Here is a 13,934-nt window from a genome sequence, read left to right as displayed (position 1 = left end):
TTATGCGAACATTCTCATGTTTTCACGCTCGCCAAGGTCGTTTGGTGGGGGGCGAAAATGAAACGTTGGGGTAAATATTCTCCCTTGTACTTGGCTTGTATGGTTGTCTCTGTCTGGCCCCCCAGCCCAGCACATCATCAGTCCATATACTGTTTTGAGGCAGTTTAGAGTCGGCACACAGATAAATTTGCACACCAGCAAACGCAACAGCTACAGCGCGTGTGTGTGTGTGTGCTGTGCTTCTGCTCTCTTTCTCTCTCTCGACGACAATATTTATTCAATTCCAAAACGGCAAAGCAGCACATAAGTTGTATCTGCTGCAAATCGCGCGCGCGTTCATTATACTTTTGCCTGATTCTCACATAACTTAACGATCTCATCCGATAAAAAAAGCACAAATCTTCAACACACGTTTACCAATCGAATATTCGTGTATTCCAAGTAATTACTTGCAAATTTGTGCTATTTTCTCGCATTTCGTTTTGCGTCGTTTTGTTGGTGCTTTCATTTTGCAGAAATCTCTGTGCTTATGTGAGTGCGCTGCTGGTGTGCTAGTGTTTGTGGATGTCTGTATATTTTTCCAATGCTTGACTGGAAAGTATATGCGGCAATAACAAAATGCAAAAAACAACAATAGTTAGAGAGGGAGAGAGAAGCAGCGACTAAGTGAGAAAAGAGAGAAGAGCCAAGACAGCGACTAACACATCAGCAACCTTTGACTCATACGCTCACAAACACACTCTTATTCGCGAATAAAGCATGCAAAAAAAAGTAACTGAATAAAAATACAATACAACCATAGATGGGTAGCGAGAAAAAAGTGTGTGTTGTCAAATAAACAAAAAAAAAGCTTAAAAAATTTGCAATTTTGTCGTTTCTGTGTTTGTATCTGCCTTCGTGTGTGTGTGCGTGTGTGTGTTCAACGATCTGGCAACACCAACAACAACAGCAGCAGCAACGAAAGAAATTGCGTTGCGGCGGCAGCAGGCAACCGTGTTTCCTGCACTTACATACATATATTTCTTGTTTTTAACCAAAGAATCGTTGTCCCCCAACCCCAACTGCCGCAGGAGCACCAAGAGCCTGAATCCAGCAGGGCCAAGACGTGTCAATCGTTGACGGAGTGGCAAAAAAAAAAAGCAGGCCAAAGGCAATTCATTCAGTGGAGCCATTAAACGTTTTTTAATGAGTGCCCTTCCGAGAAAAGTCATAAGCTGCTACAGTCTCCAACAAGAAAATCATCAACGAAAACTAGACTCGATTTGTCGCTGATTGGCTGATAGGGGGCGAGCAAGAGCAAGTCCCTCCAAGTCAGCTGCAATTTTGCGATAAGGTGAGTAAACATTGGCCCCCGTGCCGGCATCAACAACCACCCACACCACACCCAACACTAGATAGTATCCGGGATTCGGGCGCTCCGAGGATATTATTCGAGTGCTCCAGAACAGCTGCAGGAACTTCTGGTCGCCCACGATTCGTTTTGCACCAAAAAAAAATGGATGTGCAGGGACATAAAAATAAACATAAATGGCGCCTGAGCATATGCTATGGGAGATTTCAAGAGCGCACTTGTGTGCGAGCAGGACCACTAGTGCTACTACTAGTATGTATTACTAATACTAGTATGCCTGCTCCCATATCTCGGAGAACAGAGCTTCTTCCGTTACTGTTTATGTTTTGGGTAGAAAGGTCAACATATACTTTCTTATGTACATCTTATGTATATGCATATTCTCAGAGAAAGTATGTGCATGCTGTCACTTATAAAATGTATTGTGTCGAAGGACAGTCCCCCAAAATCGCACCTGTATTGGTATGTGTGTCTCATCCAATTTAGAAGGGTTGTTTTGCCCCCCTTCCTCCCAGCCAACAGCTACTTTCACTCTCTTTCCCCACCCGCTACCAAATTACGTCAGTAAATCGAAAGACAAAAGTCAATTACTATACACCCGAACTCCCCATAGGGACGGACGGGCCAGGACGGTAGGGCAGAGTTTGAATTCCAATATGGCTGACAAACAGTTATGTGCTTGACATTGAACTTGTAAGACGAGACAGTTACAACTGGACTAGCAGTTACTTTTAATAACAGTTAGTGTAAAGACTGTGGCGTGGTGTTCATGTGCTGCGGTTACCAGTTGGCAGCTCAGCTCCAAAGAAACTTTCACCAGGTTTGCAGCTGCTGCCACACTCCAACAGATTGTCTTGCTGCATTTTTGGCTCGCTATGTATGCAGAAATTTCATTTATTACGCATTGTGCTGTAGTCTTTGCAGACACAGATACACACACACACACTGCACACAGATAGAGGAGCCCGCCATTTTAAAACTTACCCCAAAAGCTTCGACTGTATGTTCGTTTCGTTGGACTGTTCTTTTTGTATGTGTGTGTGTGTTTCCTGCGTGGGAGTGAAGAAAAGCAAAGGGGAGACTGACTGCGAAAACTAACTGGAACTCTATCTTAACAGCTGTCTTGGATTTTGGAGGATATGAGCTTTCAGAGCTGTACCCAGTGTTGTCTCCTGTTTGCCTGGCCTGTTGCATTTTGTGCACAGCAAAACTGTCTGCTTGACTTCCTAGAGGCCCCAATTATTATTGAATTATAAGCTCTTGCTGCCAGGCAGGCGGCTGGCTGGACTCCAACTCCATCTCTCTTTTTTTCTTTCACATCTGCTGACATCAGCAGCAGGAGCAGATGATTTTCCGGTTTGCCAGAGCCCAAAACCGGTTTTAACCCGACACAGTTGGAGGTGCCCTTTCGCCCAGTCAGTCGTCCCAAAAATACAATACAGTGGAGTTGTACATGTTAAAGCTTAAGTTGTTTAATGTACGTGTGCAGAATTTCGGTTGGACTAACAGAAGTTCAGAAGTCGACTGGCTTGATGGTGATAAACCGCGAGAGAATAAAGGCCACCAGTATGGTGGCACAGACGAAGCAAAAGGCGAACGTATAGAAGCTCTCCTCGTTGAAGATGTCGGAAAATGCTGGTATATCCTGGTAGATCTGCTCGATGACAGCCAGGGTGCCTTTGTGCTTCTTTACCATGATGAAAGTCTTCTGTTTCTACTTCTTCTTTACCGCCTTCTTGCTGCCGCCGCCCAGCTTCTGTTTCTCTGCCTTGGTTAGTACCTTATTGGTCACCTCCTCGGGTGGGGCCAAGCTGGAGACGTGCTTGTTGCAAAGCTCCAGTAGCTCTAGGGTGTTCAGGTTGCCGCTGTTGAAGCGGATTTCCTTTACCTGAGCTTGTTCTGCACGGAAAAAGAGGCACATTAGTTAAAGGGAAAACATATGAAATTACAGTGCGATGTGGTTTACCTTGTGCCGAATCAATGAGGGCAAACTTTATCGAAGCCGCCTGACGGTCGCACACAATATCCGACTTGACCACGCACTTGGGATTTGTCTGGACCACCTTGGGTGTGGAGAGCAGGAAGAAGAATTCGCTGCAATATGGAAAAGATGGATGGATGGATGTAAAGCAATTAGTATATCGATTTTGTACAATTTTCCGTTCGTTTCAGCTGCCCAGCAACGCCTCAAACTGACGCCGACACCGACTAAAATGTCAACGGAGCGCGAGCTGGCTCCTGGTGGGCCAGCTCAGCTCCTCACGCACACGCTGCCGTTGACATTTCCCGATCTCCAGATCAACACCACCGTGGGCATCATTGGCAAGGTCTATGGTAAGTTTTCATGCGCCTCACACAACCTCTGGCTGGGCGGGGTACTCGGTTTTCGTTTACTACTTCACTGCACTCTTTGGTTTACATTTTTTTGTTTTCCTCACGCACCTTTGTTTCGAGAAAATTTTTCCACTTACTGACCGAAACTAGACCAGACCGACCACGTACTTACTGCGCATGTTTCATAATCGATAAATGAAAAGCGCTTTTCCCAATTTTCCCTCCCACTCACCGGGTAGACTTGACATTTTCCGCAAACGGATCGAATTGGACTGTGATGCGCTTCACGCCTTTCAGGTTGATGCTTTTCAGCTGCTTGCCAATGGCCGAGACAATGCCGCCCGAACGGCGAAGAGTGCCACTAAATGGCACCGACATCTCCAAGAATAAGTGGAATTGCAAAACAGAATTAAAAACAATTACGGGCGAAGCGACGTAATATACACGCTGAGAAACAGCTGGTTGGCTTCCAAGTAGCGATAACGAGTATATAGTTATCGAATAGGTGGCAGCATTTTACAGCACTGGAATGGTGGATAGCAACCCTGAACTGCATACACTGCAAACGCACTGACGACTCGTATCGACATCCCACTCGCACCCGTTCTGTGCGGCCGGAGTGCTTTGCCCTCATTTAAGTGTGGTTAAGAGTGTACAGCATGCGTCACGCTCACACGTCGCGAGTACGATTTTTGTGTGGACGACGGTGTGTGGCCTGCTGTGGGAAAACCTGAAGAAAATTGCATTTTTTGCATAATGCGCGACGTGAAAAGCTAACAAAAGTTGTGGAAAATCAAAATTCAATAGTCTGGCCACGTTTTGTGCATAAGATCGGGCAGCGCGAACGTGTTTGGTGCACAAAAACCACGTCTCGAAAATATCAGATCAGAATTATACGTGCACACATTTTTGCTGCCATATTAAACGCATACAAAAGCGTTTTGTTGCTGTATTTGCTGTATAGAGGAGCGGAGCACCAGGCCAGAGCAATTTTCACACACTGGCAGCAGACCCACACACTAACACTCACGAGCGAGATATGCGAGAATAAAGAAGAATTTTTCTTAGTTGTATTACAAGAGCATTAGATACACATATGTATATAAGTGTATATATACATGCATATGTGTGTACATAGAAGTGTACATATAAACTAAACGAAAGCTGTGCCTACATTTGTGTTCTTTTCCAATACTAAACTTACAACAACAACCACAATAATAATATAAATAAACTAATGTTAATGCAAGCAAAGAGCCAACAGATCTTCAAAGCCAGTCTGTGCTCATTCCAATACATATACATATATAAATAATTATATATATATATTATAATTAACTACGCCTACGCCACGCCCACGCGCAACAACAACAACAACATGGAGAATCAACCAAACGAATAAAACTTTAAACTACTTTAAAGTGTGATAAGCAAAAGGCTGAAATCTAAAACAAAAAATAAAAAACAAAACAAAAAACTATGAATAATTAGTAGAAACCAAAAGCAACAAGCAACACCAACAACAATCAATTACATATACACCAAACCACAAGACATCCAAACACGAGCCAACAACAACCTTTTTATACATTAATTAAACTATTTTTCCTAAATAAACTTAAATTAGTGCAAGAAAATGTATCCAGTCGGTCAACGTAAGTGCAGGCGGTCGCCGAAGCAAAATAAGAAAAGACTGAAAACCCAGACCAGACTGAAAAAAGTGCTGCCACAAGTCCCCTCCCCCCATCGCTGCCCCGCCCCACCCCCTACAGTATACCCCACAGCACCCACTAATCAAGTTTTTGATGTTCTACGACCACTCCAAAAGCTCCACACAGAACGCGACACGTGCGTGAAGAGCTGAAAATGCGCAAAAATTGGGTCAACGACCGTCGCGACGCAATAGTTGGTTTCCAATTGGGGGGTTGCTTGGGTCTGGTCTGCTCGACAGATGCTCGGGCGGATGTACACCTCGAGAAAACGTCTTCAATTGCGTCGCAACGAAAGATGATTCCATCCCTGTAGATTCTACAGTGTAGAACATAAAAACCAATTCACCTAAACTAGAGAGGCACTAGAGGTGCAATAACTAATAACAAAATGGTGGCTAACCCCAGACCGACTTACACCCGCAGTGACTGTTTACTGATGTGGTGGGGGACGACTTTTGGCAGCAAGACGCACAGACAGATTTACCATTATATTATTATATAATTAATATTTATTGATGACGATGAAAAATTGTAACTAAAATGTTATTAATCGCACTCTAATTTCATTTTCTTTTCTCGCCTCTTGTTTCGGTTACCTCATCATTTCACATTTGGTATTTTGATTGGATTTTCACTTAAAAAAAACAAAAAACAATTCATTGGCCATCTATCGCATTTATTATTTTGATTATTTTTGCGTTCATTTGATTACATTTTCTTTTTATAGAGTCACAGTGGACCCCCTCGCCCACGCGGGCTCAGAGTCCCTCTCAGGCGCAGACTAGCTTCGAAACGCTCACATGTAAATTTCTCTCCAACAAAAATTACCAACTAAAATTTACTAACTACTTAAAATGTTATACAATTTGATTAATTCGAAAGCTACAAACTGTTTGTGTTTATATGTTCTTTAGTTGATGTTCTCTAAACGATTCTAGCACCGCTCTAATCTAACCCCTAAAGCCCAACAACACAAAATTAACTTTGTATAGAAATGTTACTAACAATTAACAATGTTAATATTTTACGTTTCGTGTAAATGTTTTTTTTTTTTTTTTCTTGTATGTATGTATATGGAAAGTGCACTTGAAGTATAACTCTACAAAGTCTACACTGAGACTGAAACACCTCCGACTATTTTAATGTCTTGAGTTGTAGTTTCCGTTGCATGGAATTTGTTGCTTTGTTTACATTTAAATGCTGGTTTCACTGTTTGATGGCGAGAATCTCCTTGGAATTAAGTGGTACAAAGCAGTCGCAAGCAGTCTTGCAAGTAGTACACTTGTAACACTAGTTGCGTCTCATTTTAACTAGTTGATATTTTGTATATGAAACTGAAAGCACAGTTAATTTCTTTAACCTATGATATGAAAAGTGCTGTACAACATTAAAAGTTAACCAATTATTCCAGAGATTCATATTCCATTATTCTATGCATGTGAAAACTGTCTTTTACATGTTACGTTAATGTTAGTTAGTGTTTTTGTTTTTGTTTTTTTTGTTTTTTTTGTTACCTGTATAACATTTGAAATCAATGTGAGAAATGAATCTAACTCGAAATTGGCCTTGCAGCACCACCAGCGTCTGGTTCATCGGTCAATCCCACCGCTGTGACCAGCCCAAGTGCTCAGAATGTGGCAGCTGGGGGTGCCACTGTGGGTGCGACGGCCTCATCAGCCGCCGCTCAGGTGGCGTCCACCCTGGGCACAACAACCGGTACTGTGACGGCTGCAATTGCCACCGCTACCCCGACCACCAATCCGGATATGCCCGTCTTCACATGCCCGCGTCGCCCCAATCTGGGACGCGAGGGCAGGCCGATCGTACTTCGAGCCAATCACTTCCAGGTGACGATGCCCCGCGGCTATGTACATCATTACGACATCAACATACAGCCGGACAAGTGTCCGCGCAAGGTGAATCGCGAGATTATCGAGACCATGGTGCAGGCCTACAGCAAGATCTTTGGCGTTCTGAAACCGGTATTCGATGGACGCAACAATCTCTACACACGCGATCCCCTGCCGATTGGCAACGAGCGCCTGGAGCTGGAGGTGACCCTGCCCGGCGAGGGCAAGGACCGCATCTTCCGCGTGACGATCAAGTGGCAGGCGCAGGTCTCGTTATTCAACCTGGAGGAGGCTCTGGAGGGTCGCACGCGTCAAATACCCTACGACGCCATCCTGGCCCTGGACGTGGTCATGCGACATTTGCCGAGCATGACTTATACGCCAGTCGGACGCAGCTTCTTCAGCTCTCCGGATGGCTACTACCATCCTCTGGGTGGTGGACGTGAGGTCTGGTTCGGTTTCCATCAGAGCGTGAGGCCCTCGCAGTGGAAGATGATGCTGAACATTGATGGTGCGTCCCTATACCGCTCGTTGCTCTCTCCTCGTTTGCTAATCTCCTCTCCGCCTGTTTGCAGTTTCGGCCACCGCATTCTACAAGGCTCAACCCGTGATTGACTTTATGTGCGAGGTGCTGGACATACGCGACATCATGGAGCAGCGCAAACCGCTCACCGACTCCCAGCGGGTGAAGTTCACCAAGGAGATCAAGGGACTCAAGATTGAGATCACACACTGTGGCCAGATGCGGCGCAAGTATCGTGTCTGCAATGTAACCCGCCGACCGGCTCAAATGCAATCGTGAGTTCAATCTGGGACTGTGGACTGTAGCAGTATATAATCCTCCTTCATTCTTTCTCCTCGAACAGATTCCCACTGCAGTTGGAGAATGGTCAGACCGTGGAGTGTACCGTGGCCAAGTATTTCCTGGACAAGTATCGAATGAAGCTGCGCTACCCTCATCTGCCCTGCTTGCAGGTGGGACAGGAGCATAAGCACACCTATCTGCCGCTCGAGGTGTGCAACATTGTGGCTGGACAGCGATGCATCAAGAAGCTGACCGACATGCAGACCTCGACGATGATCAAGGCCACCGCACGTTCGGCACCGGATCGCGAGCGTGAGATCAACAACCTGGTGAAGAGGGCGGACTTCAACAATGACTCGTATGTGCAGGAGTTCGGACTGGCCATCTCCAATTCGATGATGGAGGTGAGGGGACGAGTGCTGCCCCCGCCGAAGCTTCAGTATGGGGGACGTGTGTCCACTGGCATCACCGGGCAGCAGTTGTTTCCGCCCCAGAATAAGGTGAGCCTGGCCTCGCCCAACCAGGGCGTCTGGGACATGCGCGGCAAGCAGTTCTTCACGGGCGTAGAGATCAGAATCTGGGCCATTGCCTGTTTCGCCCCGCAGCGAACGGTGCGCGAGGATGCACTGAGGAACTTCACCCAGCAGCTGCAGAAGATCTCAAATGATGCCGGTATGCCGATCATAGGGCAGCCCTGCTTCTGCAAATATGCCACGGGGCCGGATCAAGTGGAGCCGATGTTCCGCTACCTGAAAATCACCTTCCCGGGTCTTCAGCTCGTCGTGGTTGTGCTGCCCGGCAAGACCCCTGTCTATGCGGAGGTAAAGCGCGTGGGCGACACCGTCCTGGGCATGGCCACCCAGTGTGTGCAGGCGAAGAACGTGAACAAGACATCGCCACAGACGCTGTCCAATCTGTGTCTGAAGATCAACGTCAAGCTGGGCGGCATCAATTCGATTCTGGTGCCCTCCATCCGGCCCAAGGTCTTCAACGAGCCCGTTATCTTTCTGGGAGCTGACGTCACCCACCCACCAGCCGGCGATAACAAGAAGCCCTCGATTGCGGCTGTTGTTGGTTCAATGGACGCCCATCCGTCGCGATATGCAGCCACCGTGCGCGTGCAGCAACACCGCCAGGAGATCATCCAGGAGCTGAGCAGCATGGTGCGCGAGCTGCTGATCATGTTCTACAAATCGACGGGTGGCTACAAGCCCCACCGAATCATACTGTACCGCGACGGCGTCTCCGAGGGACAGTTCCCGCATGTGCTGCAGCACGAGCTGACCGCCATCCGAGAGGCGTGCATCAAGCTGGAGCCCGAGTACCGGCCAGGCATCACATTCATCGTTGTTCAGAAGCGCCATCACACGCGACTCTTCTGCGCCGAGAAGAAAGGAGCAGAGCGGCAAATCCGGCAACATACCGGCCGGCACCACCGTCGATGTGGGCATCACGCATCCAACCGAGTTTGATTTCTATCTGTGCAGCCATCAGGGCATCCAGGGCACCAGTCGACCCTCGCACTACCACGTTCTCTGGGATGACAATCACTTTGACTCCGACGAGCTGCAGTGCCTCACGTATCAGCTGTGCCACACCTATGTGCGGTGCACACGGTCCGTCAGCATACCAGCTCCAGCCTACTATGCCCACTTGGTGGCTTTTCGTGCCAGGTGAGATGGAAATACCCTGCAGCTTGTTGCTGTTCCTCTAATTCTGAATGCTTTTTCCCTCTACTTACGCCATCAGGTATCATCTGGTGGAGAAGGAGCACGACTCCGGCGAGGGCTCACACCAGAGCGGCTGCTCAGAGGATCGGACACCGGGAGCCATGGCCAGAGCCATCACGGTCCATGCGGACACTAAGAAGGTCATGTACTTTGCCTAAAAAGTAGCCAATACCAATACCAACACCAAAAACCACACAAGATAAACCCCAAGAAAATCACAACAAAAATCAAAAATCAATTTCGAAATTCAATTCGAATAAGAAATATATAGAGAGAGAGAGAGAGAGAAAACCCACCCACCATCCATCCCAATAATCCTACTCCCAAATCCCTCCTCAAAACAGAAAAGCCAAGCAAAGAGCGAGAGAGCAAGCGAGCGAGAGAGAGAGTTATTGTTAAGTTGAAAGTTTAAAGTTTAAGTTGAGATAGTGAGAGATAGAGAGGAAGAGAGCGCGTTTAATGAGTATATAAGGAATATCTTGCATGCATTAGTTTTAGGCCAAAACGACACAACAAACTCCCACAGCAAACACTCACACACTCACACAACGCGACACGACACCGTGAAGAATTGATTATAGTAATAGGGAATAGGGAAGGGAATCGAATGTTAATGCACAACAAAATGTGAAAATTCTCAACAAAAGCGTAGCAAACAAACAAAACCAACAAATAACAACAACAACAAAAAAAATGGAAAAACATTTCAACAAAAAACTAAACTTAAAGGGGAACAAAAACTACGAACGCAACACCAAAAGCCAAGCAGCAGCATTATCTATTCTATCATCAAATCAAACTTACTTACAAGAACAACACCACGAAAGATAGACACACAACTTTTGTAAATGTGGGGGGAAAACGAATCCAATTAAAAATACAATAAATTGTACAATATATTTTTACAAATAACAAATCGAAGAATCGATGGGGAATGAAGCATAGGAATGAATGAACGAATGGAAGAGAATGTAATGCATACAACCAAAGGTTTTTAGTATACAAAAACGAAAGAAAAACAAAGCACACAAAAAACAATTGAATATGTTTGCTGATCGAAGACTCACACAACAACCACAAAAACCACAACCACACGACAAACAAATTAAAACTCTGATTCTCTGTACTGTGAACGAAGACCACCACCAAAATGAAAATGCAAAATGCAAATAAAAACGAAGATGAAGATGAACATTTAAGGGAAACAAAACTAAACACCAATAAGTGGGGGACACTCGACTCGACAAAGGCATTAAAGCGCTGAAACACAACTTAGCATATACGGAAACGAAATAAACGGAAAAAATACTTCAATAACTAAAGTGCAGATTAAACTGAAAACATTTAATAGTTTGTAAGATTGGGCTCTACCAAAAAATCATAGAAGCGAAGATGGACAGTAAGATACATATATAGAGAGAGAGAAAGAGCGGCGGCATAACGATAACTCCAATTTCTACAAGGGACAAAACGTATGGTTATAACAATTGCTATTAATATTTACATAGATTTATGAAAATTCAACAAATACACAGTACTAATTATAAAGTTTTTTAAAGAATCGGGGCAATAATCAAGCAACCAACCCAGAAACAGTTACGAATGCGATACCGGAAATACTTAAGCATATACATACATACATCATATATATGAAATTATATATATGTAGTATATATATAATTTTGTTCAAAAGTGCAAATAATATGCTGATATTTTGTGTTAGTCTTTAGTTAATCTTTTTTTATGCTCATCGAGACAAGACGCCAAAACGCCCGCAAATATACACAGACACACACACACACACCAAGTCCCCCCAGGCATATCACTCAAATGTCCACCCTTTATTTATGTACCTTAAAACCGTAAGCTTAACTTAACGATATTTAATTGTATTTAATATTTTAAATTTTTTTAGAGCAAAACCATTATTTGTTATTTCCTCGCGTTTGCTGGGGCGAGACAGCATCCATGTAATTTCGTATTAAAAATTAACTTTTAGCCAAGTGGTGTACGGGTAATATAAAACAAGGTTAAAAAAACAACTCCCACTCATCACTACACCTGCACTGTGCGGGTGGTGGTGGTGGGGGCAACAACATTTCAATATTTTACAAAGTAGTTTTAATTTTGCCATTAATCAAATACAAAGCAAAACAAAACAAAACAAACGACAAGAAAAAAACAAATGCAATATGGAAAGATGAATAATACATGTTCTATATATCGAGGACACAGTTCAAGTTAACATTATAATGATTTTTTATTAAAATGCTATGCAGGAGGAGAGCCCTCTCTCGCCGTCCCTCCTGCACCAGCACCTTATTTATACTTATACTTATGTATTGTATGCTATGTACGAGTACAACCCACGCAAACCCCAACACAATCATCAAATTAGGCTTAGTTTTGCCAGTCGCATACATGATGTGAGAATTGTAAAATTCAATATATATACACATATATATATATATACCAATATATACATTAATTTGCATGTATACATTTATAAAACTCTTACAAATTAGTCTGTAATCGTCAGTGAGAGAGAGAGAGAAATCACATTTCTGATCTGATCTAAAAGCTGATTTCTTTTAATTCAAATTGTAATTTAATTGTCGTTTCCATTCGATTCGTTCTTTTTAGTCACGTTTCAACACAAGGGATTAAAATTTTAAAATTATTTCTAAACTTAAAGAGAATGTCTATTACCCATCATCCCCGAGCGGAATCCAATCCTATTTTTAAGCCAAACGCAAACGAAACACAATGCAAAAAGGATGGGATATCGAGGTTCATATATATACATACATACGATTATCTTGTCTAGATTTAAGCATAAGCCGAAGCTGAAGAGTGAAAGTGTGCCCGATAATGACAATGAATGCATCTCGTAGTTGTAGAATGAGCCTAGAATTCAGCAATAATTTACTTTCACCGAGAGACGGACACAATTGATTCATTTAGAAGAAAATGTGTCCAAAAGCTTTAACTAATTGCTAGACGGAAGATTTATGGAGAGACCAGACCATCCATGCAAGAAAATGGCCAATAACTATCCAGACAAGGGGCAAGTACTTGCATCCCCATATACTTGTATCTACATAGTTATAGATATATGTATAGAGGAGATTTAAATGTAGATCCTAGTTTACACTACGACTTCCTTCTTCAAGCAATACACACACAAACACGCAACATACACACACACGTGCAACAATTTAACGGTTTCTTCAGTGTGGCAGCTATCGCAGATAGAAGAAGAGTGGGGAGAGAGAGGTTGAAGAATAATCAGGATCTGACTCAGAAGAACAGTGTAGAACGTCCAATATCTTAAGTTCTGCGCATAAGTCGGGGTCGGTGTTGGGGATAAACAACCTACAGAAAGACAATTTAAATTAACTAAAATCTAATCTGTCAAAATTCAATTGAGCTTTATACTAAAAAAACAAAACACAAAAAACGACACGGAAACGCAAATCGGTGAGATGGGATGGAATAATCTACATAAATTGGGATAGGATCGGATCGGATAGGATCGTGTTGTTTCTACGTATATTACTTATAAATGTGCCGTTTATAGATGTCTACAATTATATACAACATGAATACATATAGTTACATATATACTATACAATATATAGGGATAAAATCAGAACAAAATCGAAGCTAGAACAGCAATTTGCACAACTCTTCCTAAAGGAAATAAAAATATAAAAATAACAAACAAAATCTATTTGCCACAATTACCAATTAGCCAGAGAAATCGAGAAATGATAAGGACTAAAAAAAAAACACCAAGCAATTATATATGTTTCAATATGTATGTATATCTCTAACTTGTGTAACTCACAGATATGTGTGTGTGTGTAGTACTCTATATACTCTTCCAATCAGTCCCGCACTGCACACGCACTCGCTACGAATCAGAGATACATAGGTACTAGTAAACCCTTAGCTGAAATTCGACTAGAAAATCGTACATAATCCATACTTACATACATAAATATACAAATACATACATACATATATATATCGCGTAACCAATCTTCGATAAATGAGATCATCATCTGACATAACATCCCCTTCAAAAATTACTTTAAAAATCAACCAAAATGCCGGGTAACTAATCAATAAATAAAATACATTAAATTA

At 43.3% G+C, this 13,934-nt stretch overlaps 3 protein-coding genes across 3 annotated transcripts; 1 reads left to right on the top strand and 2 right to left on the bottom strand.

Annotated features, from left to right (window-relative positions):
- Positions 1 to 288: 288 nt before the first annotated feature.
- On the top strand, positions 289 to 12,027 carry LOC111075375 (protein argonaute-2). Its single transcript, XM_022368629.2, is given in 9 exon segments — positions 289 to 441; positions 1,071 to 1,333; positions 3,524 to 3,685; positions 6,125 to 6,199; positions 6,970 to 7,758; positions 7,823 to 8,045; positions 8,114 to 9,443; positions 9,445 to 9,725; positions 9,802 to 12,027. Coding segments are annotated over 7 exon segments (2,958 nt in total). The 5' UTR covers positions 289 to 441; positions 1,071 to 1,333; positions 3,524 to 3,564; the 3' UTR covers positions 9,941 to 12,027.
- LOC111075379 lies at positions 2,802 to 3,047 on the bottom strand. The gene has a single exon (XM_022368636.2). It carries the CDS (start codon positions 3,045 to 3,047, stop codon positions 2,865 to 2,867), a length of 183 nt encoding a protein of 60 aa, XP_022224328.1. The 3' UTR covers positions 2,802 to 2,864.
- On the bottom strand, positions 3,066 to 4,162 carry LOC111075378 (39S ribosomal protein L53, mitochondrial). Its single transcript, XM_022368635.2, has 3 exons — positions 3,918 to 4,162; positions 3,318 to 3,445; positions 3,066 to 3,250 (listed from the first exon to the last, which is right to left on the bottom strand). Exons 1-3 carry the CDS (start codon positions 4,061 to 4,063, stop codon positions 3,066 to 3,068), a joined length of 459 nt encoding a protein of 152 aa, XP_022224327.1. The 5' UTR covers positions 4,064 to 4,162.
- Positions 12,028 to 13,934: the final 1,907 nt, after the last annotated feature.

The sequence above is a fragment of the Drosophila obscura genome, unplaced genomic scaffold (genome assembly GCF_018151105.1).
Source record: "Drosophila obscura isolate BZ-5 IFL unplaced genomic scaffold, ASM1815110v1 contig_17, whole genome shotgun sequence".
Taxonomy (NCBI): domain Eukaryota; kingdom Metazoa; phylum Arthropoda; class Insecta; order Diptera; family Drosophilidae; genus Drosophila; species Drosophila obscura.
Note: the sequence above shows the minus strand (reverse complement) of the source record. Positions and strands in the feature narration are given on the sequence as shown.

Bases quoted from the DNA above. Each gene is read 5' to 3' on its own strand.
- LOC111075379 (XM_022368636.2), bottom strand. From the start codon at position 3,047: ATGGTAAAGAAGCACAAAGGCACCCTGGCTGTCATCGAGCAGATCTAC.
- LOC111075378 (XM_022368635.2), bottom strand. From the start codon at position 4,063: ATGTCGGTGCCATTTAGTGGCACTCTTCGCCGTTCGGGCGGCATTGTC. The intron at 3,446-3,917 runs GTGAGTGGGAGG...TCCATATTGCAG, and splicing joins GAAAATGTCAAGTCTACCCG to CGAATTCTTCTTCCTGCTCT. The intron at 3,251-3,317 runs GTAAACCACATC...TTTTCCGTGCAG, and splicing joins CCTCATTGATTCGGCACAAG to AACAAGCTCAGGTAAAGGAA.